This window comes from Panthera uncia, chromosome B1 (genome assembly GCF_023721935.1).
Source record: "Panthera uncia isolate 11264 chromosome B1, Puncia_PCG_1.0, whole genome shotgun sequence".
NCBI classification, from domain to species: Eukaryota; Metazoa; Chordata; class Mammalia; order Carnivora; family Felidae; genus Panthera; species Panthera uncia.
In genome coordinates this window covers 125,843,629-125,863,357 of record NC_064811.1, presented here as the reverse complement: position 1 = coordinate 125,863,357, position 19,729 = coordinate 125,843,629, and the positions used below count along the sequence as shown (strand labels likewise).

The following is a 19,729-nucleotide window of genomic DNA, read 5'->3' as shown; positions in this document are numbered from 1 at the left end:
TCAGCACAGAGCCCGATGCGGGGCTCGAACTCATGGACCGCGAGATCATGACCTGAGCCGAAGTCGGCCGCCTAACCGACTGAGCCACCCAGGTGCCCCTGCAATGAATTCTTTAAGGAACTACATGCAGAATGTTTATTTATGTACATTTCTTTTGGCTTTTACAAAATTGAGAGGTTAAATGCCAGCACTAAATCTGAATGGACTCACAGGCCTCTAGATTCAATACCTTTTATTTAACCCAGGACACTCATTTTCTTCATTGTCAAAATGACCCAACAATCAGGTGCTTGGGCACCTAACAACTCTTTCAATTCAGGTGGGTATAATCCAGTCTATAGTGTTGGTCAGGGGCGCCTGGGTGGCGCAGTCGGTTAAGCGTCCGACTTCAGCCAGGTCACCATCTCGCGGTCCGTGAGTTCGAGCCCCGAGTCAGGCTCTGGGCTGATGGCTCGGAGCCTGGAGCCTGTTTCCGATTCTGTGTCTCCCTCTCTCTCTGCCCCTCCCCCGTTCATGCTCTGTCTCTCTCTGTCCCAAAAATAAATAAAAAAAAAAAAACGTTGAAAAAAAATTAAAAAAAAAATATATATATAGTGTTGGTCAGAACAATGAAGCTCTCTAAAGCTGGGTCTATATGGCAGTCCTAAAATGGTTAAAAAGTGAAGTCTATTAGTAGCCTTTGTGTTTACAGCCCTCGATTCAATTTCAGTGTTGGCAAATCCAAAGACTGGTGTTATTTTGTATGTTCCATTTTCCCCCCCTAAAACTAGGGTAATCAGTCATCTTTAGGCAGTAAAACCAGTTTGATGGGTACCCTCCCTATTTCCCCATCAGAAACTGGCTTCAGACCTTAGTGCTCATTGGCTGATTAGAGTTAGAACAACAGGTGCAACAGTGTGTGTGTGTTGGGGGGGTGGGGGGTGGGCTACAAACTCCACAGAAGAGATTTAGTAAATAGAAATGAAGCCTGTATAAACATAGTTCCTGTATTTTCTCTAGTTTCCATGACATACTAGGAACACAGCAGAAAAAGATCTACAATAGACAACCCACAAGCCACAAAACAGAGATGGTTTGAGGGGTGGAAGTGGAGTGGAAATTTTGTCTGGCTGCCCCCACTTTTGTCTAAACAATCATCTGTCCAAACCTTGATTCAAGTAGCCCACATGTTAGGAACCCTGAGGAATTTTCTATAACAAAAGAGTGACCAAGATAATAAAATAATAAAGTAACAACTCAGTTCACTACAAAGGAAGTCAAAATAATTCTTTATTGACACATAAGCAAAGTGATTTGGTAAATTTGGAAACCTGGTGCAGTTGGGGGAGTGCTAGAGGAGAGTCTGGGATAGTGGAATTGTTGCAACAGGCAGGATGGAATTCAATACCTCTATTCTCCTTCCTAGATACCACATGAACTTTGTTTAGCCTTCTCTCCTTACACTACCTACAAAAAAGTGGCAGAGAAGAAGTAGGCAACACTGGGAGCTGAGCAGGCAGAGCAGGAGTGTGTATCAGTTTGTTGTGCCAGTCCTAGGTATTTTTTGGTATGTTTTAACAGATTAGTACTTTTTATGTGATCTGAGGAATTGATTCCAAGATTCTGATTCTGGAAAAAAAAATCATTTAAATTGTTTTGCTTCAAGATTCCTAATGGTCTGAATGAGCAAAGAAGAACCCATTGTCAAGAGTTACTTCTTTTAGGGGTGCCTCGGTGGCTCGGTTAGGTGTCTGACTTTGGCTCAGGTCATGATCCCACGGTTTGTGGGTCTGAGCCCCGTGTCAGGCTCTGTGCTGGCAGGTCAGAGCATGGAGCCTGCTTCGGATTCTGTGTCTCCCTCTTTCTCTGCCCCTCCCCCACTTATATTCTGTCTCTCTCTCTCTCTCTCTCTCTGTCTCTCTCTCTCTCTCTCTAAAATAAATAAATAAATAAATATTAAAGAAAAAAAAAACCCCTTACCTCTTTTGGTCCAAGATACTAAGGGAATTTGTGACCGAATCAGAGGTGATATGGATATCCCAAATGCTAACCAGACTAGCTGGTAAATAGTATGGTAAATAGCTAAATTGATCAGAAAAAAAAAAAAAGCTAAATTGATCAGGAAAGCTTTAAGCTTTTTTTTCAAAAAATTAAAAATACAGTAATTTAACAACACATTCTATAATTATTCTAATAATTTACATTTATTAAACATTAATTGCTTTGGGGGTAACATGCTAAGTACTTTGTAATCCTTAAAATGGGTAATATAATTATAGTCATTTTATAAATGAGGAAACTGAAACTTAACTAATTTGTTCAGTAATTTCTCAAGAACACACAGCCAGTAAGCCATGGATGTAGCATTTAAACCAGCTGTGTTAGGCGTCAAAGCGTATAGTCCTCTAGATTTTATATTTTTATGATGTTTATAATAACCAAACATTGGGAGCAACTTGAATTTAAACAATAGAAGATTGGTTAAATTATGGTCTAGTCAGTAATATAATAATATAGTTATTAAGGTGATGCTTAAAAGAGTATTTGGTGACATGGAAAATGTTAATAATATATTTCTAAGTGAAAAAAAGCAGGTTACAAGTAGTATATTTAACATGATCTTGATTTTGTAATACACATTAAAAATTTTTTAATGTGTATTAAAAACTTTTTTTAAATGTTTATTTATTTTTGGAAGAGAGAGACAGAGTGCGAGTGGAGGAGGACAGAGAAGGAGACACAGAATCTGAAGCAGGCTCCAGTCTCTGAGCTGTCAGTCAGCACAGAGCCAGATGTGGGGCTCAAACTCAGAACAGTGAGATCAGACCTGAGCTGAAGTTGGATTGAGCCACCCAGGTGCCTCTAATGTTTATTTATTTTTAAGAGAGAGAAAGAGAGTGCAAGCAGGGGAGGGGCAGAGAGAGAGGAGGACAGAGGATCTGATGTAGGCTCTGCATTGACAGTAGAGATCTCCATGCAGGCTGAAGTCGGACACTCCATGGGCTGAGCCACCCAGGAGTCCCTGTAATACACATTTATGTGGTTGGACTGCTTACCTACACGAAATGTTAGAGAAGGTATCTCTGGGTGTTGCAATCATGTTTCTTCTTCTTTTTCTTCTTCTTCTTCTTCTTCTTCTTCTTCTTTTTAAATTTTTGAACTTTTCTACATTTTCCAAACTTTCTACAATTAACATGCATTACTTTTTGAATTCTGTAAGACCCTTCAATGTTATTTAAGGTAGAAGAGAGAAATTAGTAAGAGGAGTAACAAATACCACCATCCATTTTATGACAGATAACGGAAATTCTGTGGGGAAAGAAGGGTGGGGAGAACTGAACATATATGAATGTGGCTGTGGCATAAGTGCATGTTCTTTCATAGGTGAAGCCACCAGTGCAGATATGTGTCTTAATTTTCCATTAGCTGATATCATACTAACCAGGGTCATGAGTAAGCACAATTCTATCCTAATCATTTTCCTCCTTTTTTAATTGCTTTCCTTCCCTGACTTCAGTGACTACCTGCTCCTACTTTCCATCTACCTCCCTGGCCTTCCCTTTTTCAATCTCCTTTGCTAGTTCCTTTTCCTCTCCTCACCTCCCCTTCATTTCAAAGATCCTGAGTCCTGGCCTTGGGTCACCTCTTCACTACTCGTTTCAGAGGAAAAATATAAATATACATTTCAATGCCTTCAGGAGCCTGGTCATTAACAAGTGAGTGAAGTAAGTCCTTGATGTCACTGCCAACTCTTCCCATAGCTCAACTCCAGTTATTTCCACCTCAGTTAATGGCATATCCATCAATTGCTCAAGTCAAAAAACTAAATGACATGTTTCACTGCTTCCTTTCCATATTTTTACCCTCTCACATACAATATAACAACACATCCTGTTGATTCAATTTTTGAAATACAAGTTGAGTCCTTTTCTTTCCTTTCTCAGCCTCCATTTTGCTTAGGCTATTTTTCATCCTAAATTATCTCTTTGCTTTTATCTTTGCTTGGCCACCGTCCATTCTTCACACACAGCCAGTCGTACTAATCTCTGGATTTGAAATTGAAAATTCAGAAGATGTGGCTCTGGTCTCCTTTCATTTTTTTCTATTGAAAAGTGAAGATTTACCTAGCTTGTCTGAATTATCTCAATTCAAAATTAATTTAAGAGTACAGAAAAAATGCGTTCACTTTGGTTTCCTACCAAATTTTGGGGAACCTAAAAAAATTATTTGTTCATTTGTCCTGTTTACTTTGTACACAACCACCTTGGTTAACAATGGTTGAGGGGGGACTGGAAAAAAGGAAAATTATATATTCTATTCTTTTTTTTTTTTTTTTAATGTTTATTTATTTTTGAGACAGAGAGAGACAGAGCATGAACGGGGGAGGGCCAGAGAGAGAGGGGGACACAGAATCCGAAGCAGGCTCCAGGCTCTGAGCTGTCAGCACAGAGCCCGACACGGGGCTTGAACTCACAGACCGCGAGATCATGACCTGAGCTGAATTCGGACGCTTAACCGACTGAGCCACCCAGGCGCCCCTATATATTCTATTCTTAATTCTCATCCATGTGTAAAGAACAAACCAGAAATGTTGAAATAAAAATGTATTGTAGTCTGGGGTGGTTTACCAAACTTGTTTCCACTTAAGTTAGTCTTACCTCATTTTTCCAGGCCTTCAATTCATTCTCTTCAATTCATAGCTCTTCCTCCTCCTCCTCCCCTCCTCTCCCTCCTCCTCCTTCTTCTTTTTTTTGCCTTCTAAGCTTCTACAGCTATGACTCATGGAACCAGAACTAGATCAGTGTACTGCTATGTGTTACTTTCTGTATTAGATTTTTCTCAACTGGTTAAAATTGATATAAGCAAAACACATTTTGTTCTTCTAAAGCTTAAACACAAAGTTAAGCTGTCTAACAAACTTCCATTAGGAGAAGTTGGATTTAGCAAAGGAATAAAGACTTTCTCATTTTTTACACAACATAAAATAGTTTCCTCTAGCTATTTCTTCTATAGTTGCTGATTATGGAACTTCCAGTAATCTTATTTTAGATCCTGGAAATTGCAGTACATTTTAATAAATGGTAATTTTTTTGTTTACTAGCCACATTTTGCTTTAGAAATAAACTATTTTGGTGGTGCCTGGCCGGCTCAGTCAGTGGAGTGTGCAACTTTTGATCTTGGGGTTGTGAGTTCGAGCCCCACTTTGGGTATAGAGATTGCTTAAAAATAAAATCTTAAAAAAAATTATTTTGAAGGTGACACTAGTTCTGTGTTGCTTTTAGCATGAAATCTAGCAACTGTTAGTTTCTCTTTTTTACACAAAGCTCTCAATTCTTCTCCCTTCTGATTTATAAGACCATTGCCTTTAAAATAGAAATAATAATCTAAATAAGTGATGCTAAAATTTATGCAAGTTATTTTTAATTAACATCAAACTTATTACACACATCCTCAAAGAAGTATTATGAAATAAAAAATAAGTTCAGTGGTTATAAAATTTGGCTCCACATTGGAATTACCTGAGAAGCTGTAAAAAATGCTGATGTCTGGGTCCTAATCACGATTCTGATTTATTTGGCCTGAGCATTGGGAGTTATAAAAGGCTCCAGGTGATTCTAAAACATGGCCAAGGTTAAGAGCCATGGAATTAGGCAATTACAGCTCCTAGAGTCAATATTATTCCTCCCAGTGCCCCCCTTTTTAAAAAAAGATTTTTATCTTTTTTAAATATTCTCTTTACCCAATGTGGGGTTGAACTCATGATGCAGAGATAAAGAGTCACATGTTCCACCGACTGAGCCAGTCAGACTTCTCCCCCACCACTCTATTGTTTTAAAACAATAGAGATTTATAATCTTACTGTTCAGAGGTCAGAAGTCCAAAATGGGTTTCACTGGGCTGAAATCAAGATATTTGTAGGGCTGCATTCCTTCTGGAGACTATGGGTGAGAATTTGTTTCCCTACCTTTTCCACCTTCTAGAAGCTACCTGAATTCCTTGGCCCATGGCCCCTTCTTCTATCTTCAAAGACATCATTGTAGGGTCTTCAAATCTCTCACTGACTCTGACCTTTCTGTCTCCCCCTTTCACTTATAAGGACCCTTGTGATTATAATGGGCCCACCTACATAATCCAGGGTTATATAGATCCTCATGATCCTTAACTTAATCATCTGTAAAGTCCTTTTTCATGTGAGGTACAAATTCACATGTCCCAGAGGTTAGGACTCAGACATCTTTGAAAGGCTTTTCTACTGCCCACCACAAGCCTGTAGTCTGCAGTTGTTTTCCCTTCGAACATTATACACTCTGCTTGGTGATCTTTCTCATTCTGGTGGATGATGCCACATTTTTTTTTTTTAATTTTTTACTTTTAAATGTTTATTCATTGAGAAAGAGAGAGAGAGAGAGAGAGAGAGAGAGAGAGAGAGAGAGAATGAGTGGGGAGGGGCAGAGAGAGAGGAGAGAAAGAATTCCAAGCTTCCAAGCAGGCTCCACACTGTCAGCACAGAGCCTGCCATGGGGCTCGAACCCACGAACCGTGAGATTACTGATGATACCACATTTCTATCTACAACTACAGCTGCAAATATTCACTGGTCATCTCCCCTTGATGTCCCACAGTCCCTGGAACCTGTGCTGTTTCTCACCTTAAGGTCTTTGCACTCTTTGCTATCTTGGTTTAAACACCTTTTCTCCTTTTTTTTTTTTTAAGTCACATTATCTTCTTTGTCCTTTTTTTTTTTTTTAATTAATTAATTTATTTTGAGAAAGTACGCACAAGTGGGGGAAGAGGGGGAGAGAGAATCCCAAGCAGGTCCCTCATGCTTAGCTCAGAGCCCAACTCAGGGCCCGAACTCACAAACTATGAGATCATGACCTGAGCCAAAGTCCGATGCTTAACCAACTGAGCCATCCAAGCACCCATCTTCATTGTCCTTGAAAATTCAAAGCATGTGTACTTTTCTCCAGGAAGCTTTTTTTTTTTTAATCGAGATACAATTGACATATAACATTGTGTAAGTTTTAGATGTACAATCTGTTGATACATTTATATATTGCAATATAATTATCATCCTAGCTTCAGTTAACACCTCTATCACAACCTGTAATTACCATTTCTCTTTTTTTTTGTGCTGAGAACAGTTAAGATCTAATCTCTTAGCAGTTTTGAAGTTTATATTACAGTATTATTGACTGTAACCACTATGTTGTGCAGTAGATCTCTATAATTTATTTACCTACTAGATGCAAGTTTGAACCCTTAAACAACATCTCCCCCATCTCCAGCCCCTGTTAACCACTGTCTTATTCTCTGTTTTTATGAGTACAGTTTTTTTAGATGCCACATATAGGTGATATCATACACTATTTTTCTTTGACTTATCTCACTTAGCATAATGCTCTCCAGGTGTATCCTTGTTGCAAATGGCAGGATTCTCATGGCTGAATAATATTCCATTACATATGTATATCACATCTTCTTTATCCATTCATCCACTGATGGGAACTTAGGTTGTTTTGTAGCTTGGCCATTGTGAATAATGCTGCAATAAAAATGAAAGTATGGATCTCTTTGATACTCTGCTTTCATTTCCTTTGGATATATACCTATATGTGGAATTATTGGATCATATGGCAGTTCTATTTTTAATTTTTAAAGGAACCTCCATATGGCTTTCTATAAGTGACTGCACCAGGTTGCATTCCCACCAAGAGTGTATGAAGTTTCCCTTTTCTCTACATCCTCAGTAACACTTGCTATCTTTGCTTAATGAGAGCCATGCTAACAGGTGTGAGGTGATATATTATGGTTTTGATTTGCCTTTCTCTCATGATTAGTGATGTTGAGCATCTTTTCATTGTACCTATGGACCATTTTTTTAGGATTTTATTTTAAGTAATCTCTACACCTAACGTGGGACTTGAACTCACAACCCTGAGATTAAGAGTTGCGTGTTCCACTGACTGAGCTAGGCAGGCACCCCCCTATTGGCCATTTTGATATCTTCTTTGGAAAAATTTCTATTTAGTTTGTTCATTTTTAAATCAGATTGTTTGTTGTTGTTGTTCTTGTTATTGAGCTATATGAGTTCTTTATATATTTTGGATATTAACCTCTTATTCAACATATGGTTTGCAAATATTTTCTCCCATTCTTCAGCTTTGCTTTTTCATTTTGTTGTTGTTGTTTTGTGTATGGGGAAGGAAGCTTTTTAGTTTGATGTCACCCCACTTGTTGATTTTTAACTTTTGCTGCTATACCCAAAAAAACATCACAAAGATCAATGTCAAGGAGATTCTTTTATGTTTTCTTCTAGGCATTTTACAGTATCAGGTCATATGTTTAAGACTTTAATCCAGGGGTGCCTGGGTGGCTCAGTTGGTTAAGCGTTCGGCTTTGGCTCAGGTTATGATCTTGTGTTTTGTGAGTTCAAGCCTTGTGACAGCACAGAGCCCACTTGAGATCCTGTCTTCCTCTTTCTCTGCCTCTTCCCCACTCACACACTCTCTCTCAAAACTAAACATTACAAAATGATTTTAATTCATTTTGAGTTAATTTTTAAGTGTATTTATTTACTTATTATTACATTTTTTTTTTTTTTTTAATTTTAGAGAGAGAGAGTGAACAGGGGAGAGGGGCAGAGGGGGAAAGAGAGAGAATCCCAAGCAGGATCCGGGCTCAGTATAGAAACTGACATGGGGCTCAGTCCCATGACCTTAGAATCATGACCTAAGCTGAAGTCAAGGGATAGGGTGTTCCTCTGACTGAGCCACCCAGGCGCCCCAGTTTATTTACTTATTTTTGAGAGAGAAAGCAAGTGAGCGAGTGTTTGTGTGTAAGCGGGGGATGGGCAGAGAAAGAGAGAGAGAATCTCAAGCAGGTCTTATGCTAAGCACAGAGGCAGACGCTTATCTCAAACTCATGAACATGAGATCATGACCTGAGCTGAAATCAGTAGTCGGATGCTTAACCTACTGAGCCACCCAGGTGCCCCTGAGTTAATTTTTGTGAGTGATGTGAGATAAGGGTTCAATTTTATTTTTCAGGTACTTACCAGTGGCGATATATTTTCCTGGGAGTGTGTGCCACACGCAAGAAATTCAACCTTCCAAATATGCTTCAAGTATTTGCTTAACAGCTAAATCATATATACAAACTTCCATAGCTCCTCATCAAAGACAGTATGATAACTATGGAGACATCTTAACTTTATCTTCAGTTTCTCAATATTTTGAGGGAAATGCCTAACACAATGTACAATCTTTCAATGAATATGTTAATCATCTCATTATTCCACACAATTTTGCGCCTTTATAAATTCAAATTATTATAAGGTAATATAAACACAGCATTCCACTAATGCTGTACAATGGATGATTCCACCCAAATAAATATGAAATGAGGTTGGGTTGCTGCTAGTGATTTTTTTAAGAGGCTAGTGAAGTCCTATTGCTTTATAGCTTGAAATCTTCTGGAGGCAACAGGTTCCCTTCAGGGTAGAGCCCAGTCCTTAGCCTGGTTTACTTTGGTCCACTCCACCTCTATAGCTTCATCTCTAGTTAACTTCTTATCAACAACCTACTTGCTTTTTCCAGACTTACCATTTTTTGGTAACAGTTATAATTTAGGCATGGGGGTCTTGGTTATGATAACCTAATTTTAATTCATAATAAAACCAAGAATGTAGGGGCACCTGGGTGGCTCAGTCATTTAGGCATATGACTTCAGCTCAGGTCATGATCTCGAGGTCCGTGGGTTTGAGCCTGCTTTGGATTCTGTGTCTCCCTCTTTCTCTGCTCCTCCCCGACTCATGCTCTGTCTTTGTCTCTCTAAAATGAATAAACATTAAAAAAAATTAAAAAAACAAACACACAAAGAATGTATCATAATCTATTCATTTGCCCTTCTGTAGCCTATTGTGTAAACACAGAGTCAATTCCATTTCTCCTTTAGTGCAGGGACAATAAACACTTTAATGACATTTTAGACAATCACAATACCATCTGTTATGGGATAAGAGTTACCCACACTTAGATTCTTCATATATAAAGCATACCTAGAAAGTGGGTGTGATCAAAGTGTAGGTGGTAGGATATATTTTTCAATATATATTTACAGAGTAACCGTACTAGTGCTCTATATAGCTCTGTCTAGCAGAAAAATCTAATTATTTAAGGGTGACAGTTGGACTCAGTTAAATTCTCAGTTCAAAATGTCCAACCTTTCTGGAGACTTTTCTTTACTTTTTTTTTTTTTTTACATTTATTTATTTTTTGAGAGACAGAGAGAGACAGAGCACAAGTGGGGGAGGGGCAGAGGGAGAAGGAGACACAGAATCCGAAGTAGGCTCCAGGCTCCAAGTTGTCAGCACAGAGCCCGACATAGGGCTTGAACCCACAAACCGTGAGATCATTACCTGAGCTGAAGTCGGATGCCCAACCGACTGAGCCACGCAGGTGCCCCTTTTTGGAGACTTCTCATATTGTGGATTAATCTTCCTTGACTTTTTCATCTGGCTTGCTCCTATTTATTTTTTATTTTTATTTAAAAAATATTTATTTATTTTTAAATGTTTGTTTATTTATTTAAGAGAGAGAGAAAGATAGTGAGAGGACATGAGTTGGGGAGAGGGGCAGGGGGAGATAGAATCCCAACCAGGCTCTGTGCTGATGGGAAGCCTGACATGGGTCTCAATCCTAGGAACTGCAAGATCATGACCTGAGCTGAAATCAAGAGTTGGACACCTATCCGACTGAGTCACCTAGGTGCACCCCCCCACCCCCCCACCATTTATTCTTTAATACTTGGCTCTGGTATCACCTTTTTCTTGGAAGTCTTTTTTAGTTTTTTTTCTTTTTTTCTTTTAGGTTTTCATAGGTTTAACATACTGCATTATAATGTCTGTCCCAATGACTAGACTATGAGTCCCCAAGGCAGGGACTAGATTTTTCTTTTTTAACCTAAATGTCTAATGCAGTGTTTAATATGTAGGATCACTCAATACATGTTTTTTTGGGGAATGATTTTAATTAATGAGTGAATTTCTTCTTGCTTGAAATATCTTTTGGTTTTAATTGGTACCACATCATCAGTGATACATGATTCAAAAAGGTAAAGAGTCTCCTGACTTAATATGTCATGAAAATATTCTATGTCTATTAATGATCTCCAATGCCATTTAAAAAAAATTATTTTGGGTGGAGGGGCAGGGAGAGAGGGAGGGGGAGGATCCCAAGCAGGCCCCACACTGTCAACACAGAGCCCAAACAGGGGCTTGATCCCATGAACCTCAAGGTCATGACCTGAGGTGAAATCAAGAGCCAGACCCTTAACCAAGTGAGCCACCCAGGTGCCCCTCCAATGCCATTTTTAATGGCTACGAAGAATTCCACTGCATGGAAGAACCATAATTTATCTAACCAACTGCTCTTTTTTTGTTAGATACGTAGATTCTTTCTAACTTTTTGAAATTATAAATACTACTAAAATGAACATGATTTTAACACTGCTTCTGGTCTACCTGGTTATGTTTAGGTTAGGATACATTTTTGAGTGGAAGAGCAGCATATTGCTAAACTGCCTGTCAAGTGATGTTATGAGAGTGTTCATTTTCAGTAAATGAGAGTGCTCATGTCCCCTTTGCCAACACTGGGTACTATAAATACTGCAATGAGAGAGATAAAAAAAAATGTCACCTCAATACTATATTAATTTCATTTCTTTCATTATTGGTGGACTTGAACCCTTTTTTCTCTATATTTTTTAAAGTTTATTTATTTTGAAAGATAGAGAGAATGAGTGGGGAAGGGACAGAAAGATAGGGAGAGAGAATTCCAAAGCAGACTCAACGTTGTCAGCATGGAGCCCAACTCAGGGCTCAATCTCATCAACCATGAGATCATGACCTGAGCCCAAATCAAGAGTCAGATGCTTAACCAACTGAGCCACCCAGGCACCCTTCCCTGCACTTTAAGAGGTTTGCTTACATGTGGCTGCACATTTCTCAACAGAGAAAATAATTTGGAATGTCTGTAAGGAAATGGGTGCTTTCTAAAATAAAATTAAATATAGCTCTTCTCATTTAGCAATAAAGAGAAAACCTCCCTGGAAAATTTCCTGTGGACCTTATAACTCCAAATTGATCCTACACAATTCCCCTTTCCCTTGAAGATCTCTGGCTAGATATAGTGCTATCATCTTCTTTAACATACAGGCCCAATTATGGGGACTCCAAGTTATAGCATAGCTGTGACTAGGTTGGAATATTTTATTTTGTTTTATTTTACTTTAATGTTTACTTATTTTTGAGAGAGAGAAAGCATGAGCAGGGGAGGGACAGAGAGAGAGAGAGAGAGAGAGAGAGAGAGAGGCACAGAATTCCAAGCAGGCTCCAGGCTCTAAGGTGTCAGCACAGAGCCTGATGCAGGGCTCAAACTCAGAAACCGTGAGATCACGACCTGAGCCAAAGTCAGATGCTCAACCAACTGAGCCACTGAGGTGCCCCTAGGCTGGAATTATTTAAAAAGTTTATACTCAGAACAAACAAAAGTATTATGGTCAGGGAGTAACCCAAAACTACATAACATGTTTTACCTCATGTTGTTGTTCTAGCTATTGCTATACAACAAACCACCCCAGAATTCAGTGGCTTAAATCGACAAGTACTTATTGTATCTTACAATTTTGGTGTGGGTTAACTGTATCCAACTGTGCTATTCTGTGCTATTCTATATCCTGTGTTTTTGGCCGTGCTGCAGTCATCTGAAGATTTAACTACCTGGCTGGAATATCCAGGATGGTTGACTCTCATGGCAGGCCTGGTTGTTGACTGGGACTCAGCTGGGGATGTTGACTGAAGGGCCTTGATTTATTTTTATTTATTTATTTATTTATTTATTTATTTATTTATTTATTTATTTTAGAGAGAGAGAGAAAGATAGAGTGTACATATGAGTGGGGGAGAGGAGAGCAGAGGGAGAGAGAGAGCACCTTAAGCAGGTTCTATGCTCAGCACAGAGCCTGACTCAGGGCTCCATCCCATGACACTGGGATCATGACCTGAGCATGAAATCAAGAGTGGGATGTTCCACCGACTGAGCCACCCAGGTGCCAATGATTGTTCTTTACACAGCTTCTCCATGTGGCTTGGGTTCCAAGAAGGAATGCTCCAAGCATACCTCCACATGACAGAAGTCCTCTTTCTCCCTTCAGTTGGTGTACTAGCAAGCAATTCAAAGTTCAAACCCAAGAGTGGGGGCTATAAAAAGTAATTTCTTCTATCTGCTTGAAGTAATTCTCCTGGTATTTCATTTCTTATGTGAATCCCCATTTCTATTTTGATGACGGAAATGATAACCTACCACTTTCAGGGGACACAATGACTTCTCAGAGACCTCACCTGGACAAAAATTCAGAATTTAGCTAACAGTACCAATAGTCAGTCTAGGGATATGCACTTACATAGATAGCAAAGGTGGGGTTCTCTTACTATCACAAGAGAACACTGCAAATGAGCTACCTATTTACACACTATTTAAGAACAAAATAGAGATGGGAAAATAGAAAAGACAAATCAACCAACCTAGTCTATGTCCATGCCAATTATACTAACTACTGCATTAATATTCTATGTCTTAAAAAAGTATGCCTTGGCTGGCATGCTTGCTGAAAGTTGAGTTACCTTTTTCCAAGTCTCTACCTCTTGTGTGACATACACGAGGGAAAAAAGAATTTAAAAATGCCCAAAATGTAGTAAGTTGATGTGGATCATTTTGAACTTCTAGATATTGAACAATCACGTGAACTTTTAATCTTAAACTTTTGAGTTTCAACTGTTAAGTAGGTGATATCTTTTTCTTTTAAATTTTAATTTTTCCCAGAATCTAATGCCCAATAAAAATATCATCAATAAAGGGTACTAACATAGAAATTTTATTTAACATTACTAAGGTTTAATTAATGTTTTCACTTTCTCACAAGGAGGGTGCTGGAAGCCAGGACCAGAATTTTCCAGCCTATGAGATCATAAGCTATGAGGAATAACAATTTGAAGAAAACTCCAAATCCAGAGATACACATTCAGGTTCATAGCAAATCATGTGTTATCTTTCCCCTAAATTATCATTTCATCTATACCCTAGCAAAATTCCAGTGAGTTACAATTGGGTGGGTTGGGTGTTCTTTCTGGTAGAAAGAAAATTCCATCCCATCTTTTCTGTTAAAACTTTCTTTGTATATAGGTAAGGGTTTATAGATCAATAATCTTCTTGATTTCACCATGAAATTACATTCTCTTTGCTTGAGTTTCTCTGAGTTATGCACTGGGTTTTGAATCTGTTTTGTTTTGTTTTTTTCCTGCTATGTTTTCCTTTTTCCTGCTTTTTTTCCCCCTAAAGTTTATTTGAGAAAATAAAGTGTGTGGGAGGGGATAGAGAGAGAGAAAGAGAGAGAGAGAATCCCAAGCAGGTTCCCAAGTGCAGAGCCCAATGCAGGGCTTGAACTCACAAACAGGGAAGTCATGACCTGAGCCGAAATTAAGAGTCAGAAGCTTAACTGACTGGGCCACCCAGGCACCCCTCCTGCTATGGTTTTAATGTATGCTGAAGGCAAGTAAAATTATGAAAACTTATAGACCTTAATTCTGTCAAGATGGTGATGTCAGAGAAATATAAACTAGATGGTAATACAACACTTGAGCCTGGCTTTACAGGAGGTAACTTTCCCCCCCTATCTTTCTTCCTTTTTGTGTAGCATTTGAACATATTCTACAGGGATATAAGCAATGTAGTCCTAAAAACTCATCTGCTGATAGTTTATATGAAGGCTTTTGACTTGAAAACATCCATTATAGTACCACAAATATAAACACATTTTAACAAATATTAAAACTGCTATCTTAAACCATTTATACCAAGATCTTGCTCCCTCTAACTGGTAGTAGTTGTATAGACTCAAGCAAGGATCTTCAGGCCAGAAAAATTAAAGCAAGTATCTTTAGAGTTTTAACTCAATCCAGGGGCGCCTGGGTGGCTCAGTCGGTTAAGCGTCCGACTTCAGCTCAGGTCACGATCTCGTGGTCCGTGAGTTTGAGCCCCGCGATGGGCTGATGCTCAGAGCCTGGAGCCTGCTTCCGATTCTGTGTCTCCCTCTCTCTCTGTCCCTCCCCCGTTCATGCTCTGTCTCTCTCGGTCTCAAAAATAAATAAACGTTAAAAAAAAAATTAAAAAAAAAAACTCAATCCAAACAATATGTATTGAGTACCTACAATGGTCAGCATCCTGCTGTGAAGGAGCTTAATAGGTAGTGGACAGATAGTTCATCCTGAAGCTCTCTCTGATTCTATTTCTTTATACCTAAACAATATTCCACAGCTATTCTAACTGTGGCTAGAAGTGAAGTTTCCTCCTCTATCTTCCATATGCTTTCTTCCGCAGTGAACCTGTAATTTTTGCCAAGTATTTTACTCTAACTAGGGGCAAAATAAAGCAGGAGGTTGAATAATTCTGAAAAACTGTAAAATATGCTTGACAATTTTGGGGGAAATATTTGGGTAAATGTCTTATGTCCCCTTTTGTTTTACCAGTACAACAGTGTTAACAGTGAGATGGCAAATCCATGACAGACAAACCAACCCTAGACATTTAGATCGAATAATTGTGACCACACTGTGTTTAGGACATGTTCATTGTCATCTAATGGCAGACACTTATTGTTATTAGCAAATACTAGCAGTTATGTGCCAGATATATTAACATACTCAAGGTAAGACTATTTGCCCAAATCTGGGGAGGCAAAACGCTATATTAGAAACCTTTCATTGTTTAATGCCTCTGTCTCAAATGTGCCTCCCTGTCTCCTTCTCTACAAATGTGTTAAAATTCTAGTGAAAGTTGTCTCTCTCCTCAGGCACAACCCAGTCCCTCTTATTCCAGACTTATTCATTTAACAATCTGAAATATAAATCTGAGGGGTTTCGTTTTTCAGGGACTTAAAGAAAGGCAAGCCATTGATGTAGCAATACATGAATCACCAATTCAGATCATGAGAAAAATGCCTCATCTTTGGTGTATTTAAATCAACGTATAGAAAACAAATCTTTAACAAACATTCGCAACCATATGCGATTTGACACAGTTGAATTCTTTTTAGTATTTTTAAAAGGTTTAACGCTTTTCTAAAGAAGATACTCCTGTGCTTCTTGTCTTTTCTCATGTTACTTCTCTCTCCCTCCAAATTTCCATGTGATAGCTGAAATTCCGTTTACTTTTTCAAGCCCATCTCAGATAACCCTTTCTTTAGGCAATTATTTCCTCTCTCAAACCAATACAATTTTTTCTTCTGACCCCTCCATGGTACTTCCTAACTTTTGTTTGACCTCACTTTTTGCTTCACTTTCATTTTAGCGAACTAAAATTATATTAACCATTATTATTTTTTAAGGCCTTACGGCTTTAAAGAGTACATAAGGGTGAAAAACCACTCTTTAATATTTTTCACTGGTGCATCAGGAAAAACGCTTTTTGTTAATAGTGGAGGTGGAAGGGAAGGACACATTATGATGACCTGTGCTAGTTTCAATCCGAATGTATTTTATCTTTTAAACTAATCTGAGAATGAGGCGAACCTAACTTTCACATTGGAAAATTACGAGAGGAAAAAAACCCCTGAGATCTACAGGCAAAATTAACCCCGCCTCCACGCTGTTTGGAGCAGCTGTCTCAGGAATCCTCCCTTCCTTAGAATGTGGGAGAGGTTTGGTGGGCGGCAGCTGCAAAGCAAGGAATCTTTCTCATTCCTCGTGGACACGTCCCCCTGCACCCCCGCCCCATCCCCTTCCAAGCGGTGGCAGCTGTTTGGGGCATCCCAGTGGAAATCTCTCCACAACTCTTCGCGGAGCGCCGCGGGCAGGCAGCAGCTGAAGGCAGTCAGGGGTGGGGACTCTGCTCCCATTAGACAAGGACTGCAGCCTTGCTGGCTCCAGCGCTGCCACCTCTCTGGCTCGTAGCGGTCCCTCAGGTGTCTTTCTCCAAGTCCAAGAAGACACCTTGGCAACGTGGGGCGGGGTCTCTCCGCGCTAGGAGACCCTATGGTAACTTAACGACGGAAGCAGCTCAGAATCACCTTCTCAGCTCTTGTCAAAGCACCTTCTCAGGTTGGGAGTGGGAGGTGATAGCGGGGAGGGGGTGTGTGGGAAGAGTCGGCTCCTGGAAGGAAACATCTCTCCTTGCCGGGCCGGGACACATTTCGTGTTGTCTGAGCAACGCGCCCGCTAGGGTGCCCACCCTCACACGTAGTCCTGTCAGCAAGCCCTCGCCCAGCACCCCCGCCCTCTCGCGGCCCCACGCTGCCGCACGGTTGCCTCCGCCTTCGCGCCCTCCCGCCCCACCGTCCCGCGCGCTCGCGCACGCGCACGCCGCGCCCGGCAGCCCTCGGCGCTGTCATGGCGGCGAGAAGTAGTTTCAGTGGGTATAGGGACGTTCACGCGAGCCGTGGCGGGGCAAGCTGTGGCAGTAGCAACCTCACCACCACCAGCAGCCTCAGCTGCGGCGTCCATATCGCCAGCAGGGGCTGTTTTTGCAAAGGCTGAGCGCAGGGGTTGGGCGGGCCAGGAAGCATGGAGTTCTGTGCAGCCGCGGGCTCCGGGGGAGCGGAATAGGGAAACTTGGAGGCTGCGACCAGGTGCACTGACCTCTCTCTTCTCCCTCCTTTCCCCGCCTTCGCCGCCCGGCCTCCCCTCCCTTCTAGCCACAATACACACCTCCCCTCCTCTCGCCGTCGAACCTCAGGTGCCTGAGTGCTCCACTCCTCCCCCTGGGCCGAGCGTTGAGAATAATCACCGCCCCTTTCCCCCGCCTTTTCCTGCCCTGGATCTCCGCCGCCACCTCCGTCTCGCGGCTCCCTGGCGGGGGGTGAGGACGAGTCCGGAGTATCTGGGTGAGGAGGAACTTTCTACTTATGTGGTAGCTTGGGGACCCCCCCCCCCCTTTCCTCGGACCCTTCATTTTCCAGCGACAGTTTCTCTTTCCGTGCACCTGTGAGGAGAGGTAGCTCTGCGCCTGAACCTGCGAGAGTGTGGGGGAGGAGTGAACCTGTTCAGGGGCCTCTTGAACCCGCCTTCACTCAGAATCTGTATCTTCGAGCCAGGGGGGTAGCGGGTGTCGGGTAGTGGGGTCCCTTTAGTAACTTATTTCACAGGCAATAACTATTCTCCTCTCCCCCCCCCCCCCCCCAAAAAAAAAAAAAAAACAAAACCTAGCGTATTTAACATTTATCTAATCTTCCAATAGGGTTTGGCGTTGTTGTCAGCCTCGGGGAGAGAGATTGGACAAATATTCTCCAAGAGGAGGAGGGTGACGCCAAGGACTTTACCCATCAACTGCTTTTGGGGTTTCTCCACAACTTGGAAGAGTGACCTTTTTCGTTTTGTGTTGCGTGTGTGTGCTTATTGCTAGTGCAGCATTTGCTGTCCCATAGTGACTCCGAGTTGTCCTTTCTCGCGAACTAGCAATGGCTAGTGAAGACAATGTCCCTTCCCCGCCACCAACAGGTGATGACGGGGGAGGTGGAGGGAAAGAAGAAACCTCTGCTGAAGAGGGTGCATTGTCCCTGAAACCAGGGCTCCCCATCAGGGGCATCAGAATGAAATTTGCCGTGTTGACGGGGTTGGTTGAAGTTGGAGAAGTATCCAATAGGGATATTGTAGAAACTGTCTTTAACCTGGTAAGTAAATATTTATTTTATAAGCATATATTCTTTTCCGTGGGTTGGGGAACTAGACGTTAAAGCTGGAGCCATGTGCTTGCCTCATACAGATGATGGCTTTTTCCATGGATAGAAACACAAAATCCTACTGACCTAAATGAAAGATTTTTTTGTATTTTTCAGTTTAAGGGGAGTTATGTAGATTTAGGTGCTCCAGGTTTTGTGAAAGTGAACAGATGACTATTGTGCTAAGGAAATAATTGTTGCTTGGAAGTATTTTGTGGGGGTTCCAGTGGAGGACTTTTATTATATAAACATTTTTTTTTGTCTGCATTTCTCTTTAACATTTTAAATAAATTTTTGTGACTTTCTTTGGGTCTTGAGAAATGATGTAAGTGCCCTACATACTACTTACCCTTTTGAGTCTGCCTAGGTTATGTTTTGCCGTAAGTTTTGAACGTGAAAGTTTTGTTCACAGAGTTGGTGAAAGATTAATTTGCTGCAAAGTTAGTATTTTATATCTTGACCAATTTTATTTTTAGACATAGCTAACAAAAATTAAGTTTTGGAATGTATTCACGGTTACATCTTGTGAAAATTGAATGGCAGTTTGAAAAAGGATTGTGGCTGATGCAGCATAATCTTTATTTCTTTTGTAAATGCATGTGTAGCAGCAAAACATATTTGGTCATTGGAAGTTGCTGGTTCTAAGAACTATGAATGTTACTTTTGAAAGGTGTATATGCAATACTTTTTCTCTGTTCCGTTCTTAGAAATGGTTATTTCTAATGGGGATTTTTAAAATTTCTTTACTCCAACTTCTGTTGCCCATCTACTTAAAGAATGAAAAGTAAATTGGGCCTTAACACTACTTCCACCTCTTCTACCTGTGTTAGAAGATAACAGATGGGAACAAATATGAATACAAAATAGCTGTAATAACCGTTTAGCGCCCTTCCCTTTTGCCTTTGTGTTTTCAAGGTTAGGCTTGTTTTATTCCAGGTCGGTTAATTATTTCCTTCACTAGACCTTTACCAATAGTCTG

General features: G+C 40.4%; 1 protein-coding gene across 4 annotated transcripts in view; it reads left to right on the top strand.

Moving 5' to 3' along the window:
- The first annotated feature begins 17,396 nt into the window (after positions 1-17,396).
- Positions 17,397-19,729, top strand: part of LRBA (LPS responsive beige-like anchor protein) — a 785,855-nt gene continuing 783,522 nt past the window's right edge. For all 4 annotated transcript variants that reach the window (XM_049632267.1, XM_049632266.1, XM_049632264.1 and 1 more), the window contains exons 1-2: positions 17,397-17,916; positions 18,270-18,702. In XM_049632267.1, the coding sequence (XP_049488224.1) occupies positions 18,490-18,702 (213 nt within the window). In that variant the 5' untranslated portion in view covers positions 17,397-17,916; positions 18,270-18,489. The remainder of the gene's footprint in view (positions 17,917-18,269; positions 18,703-19,729) is intronic.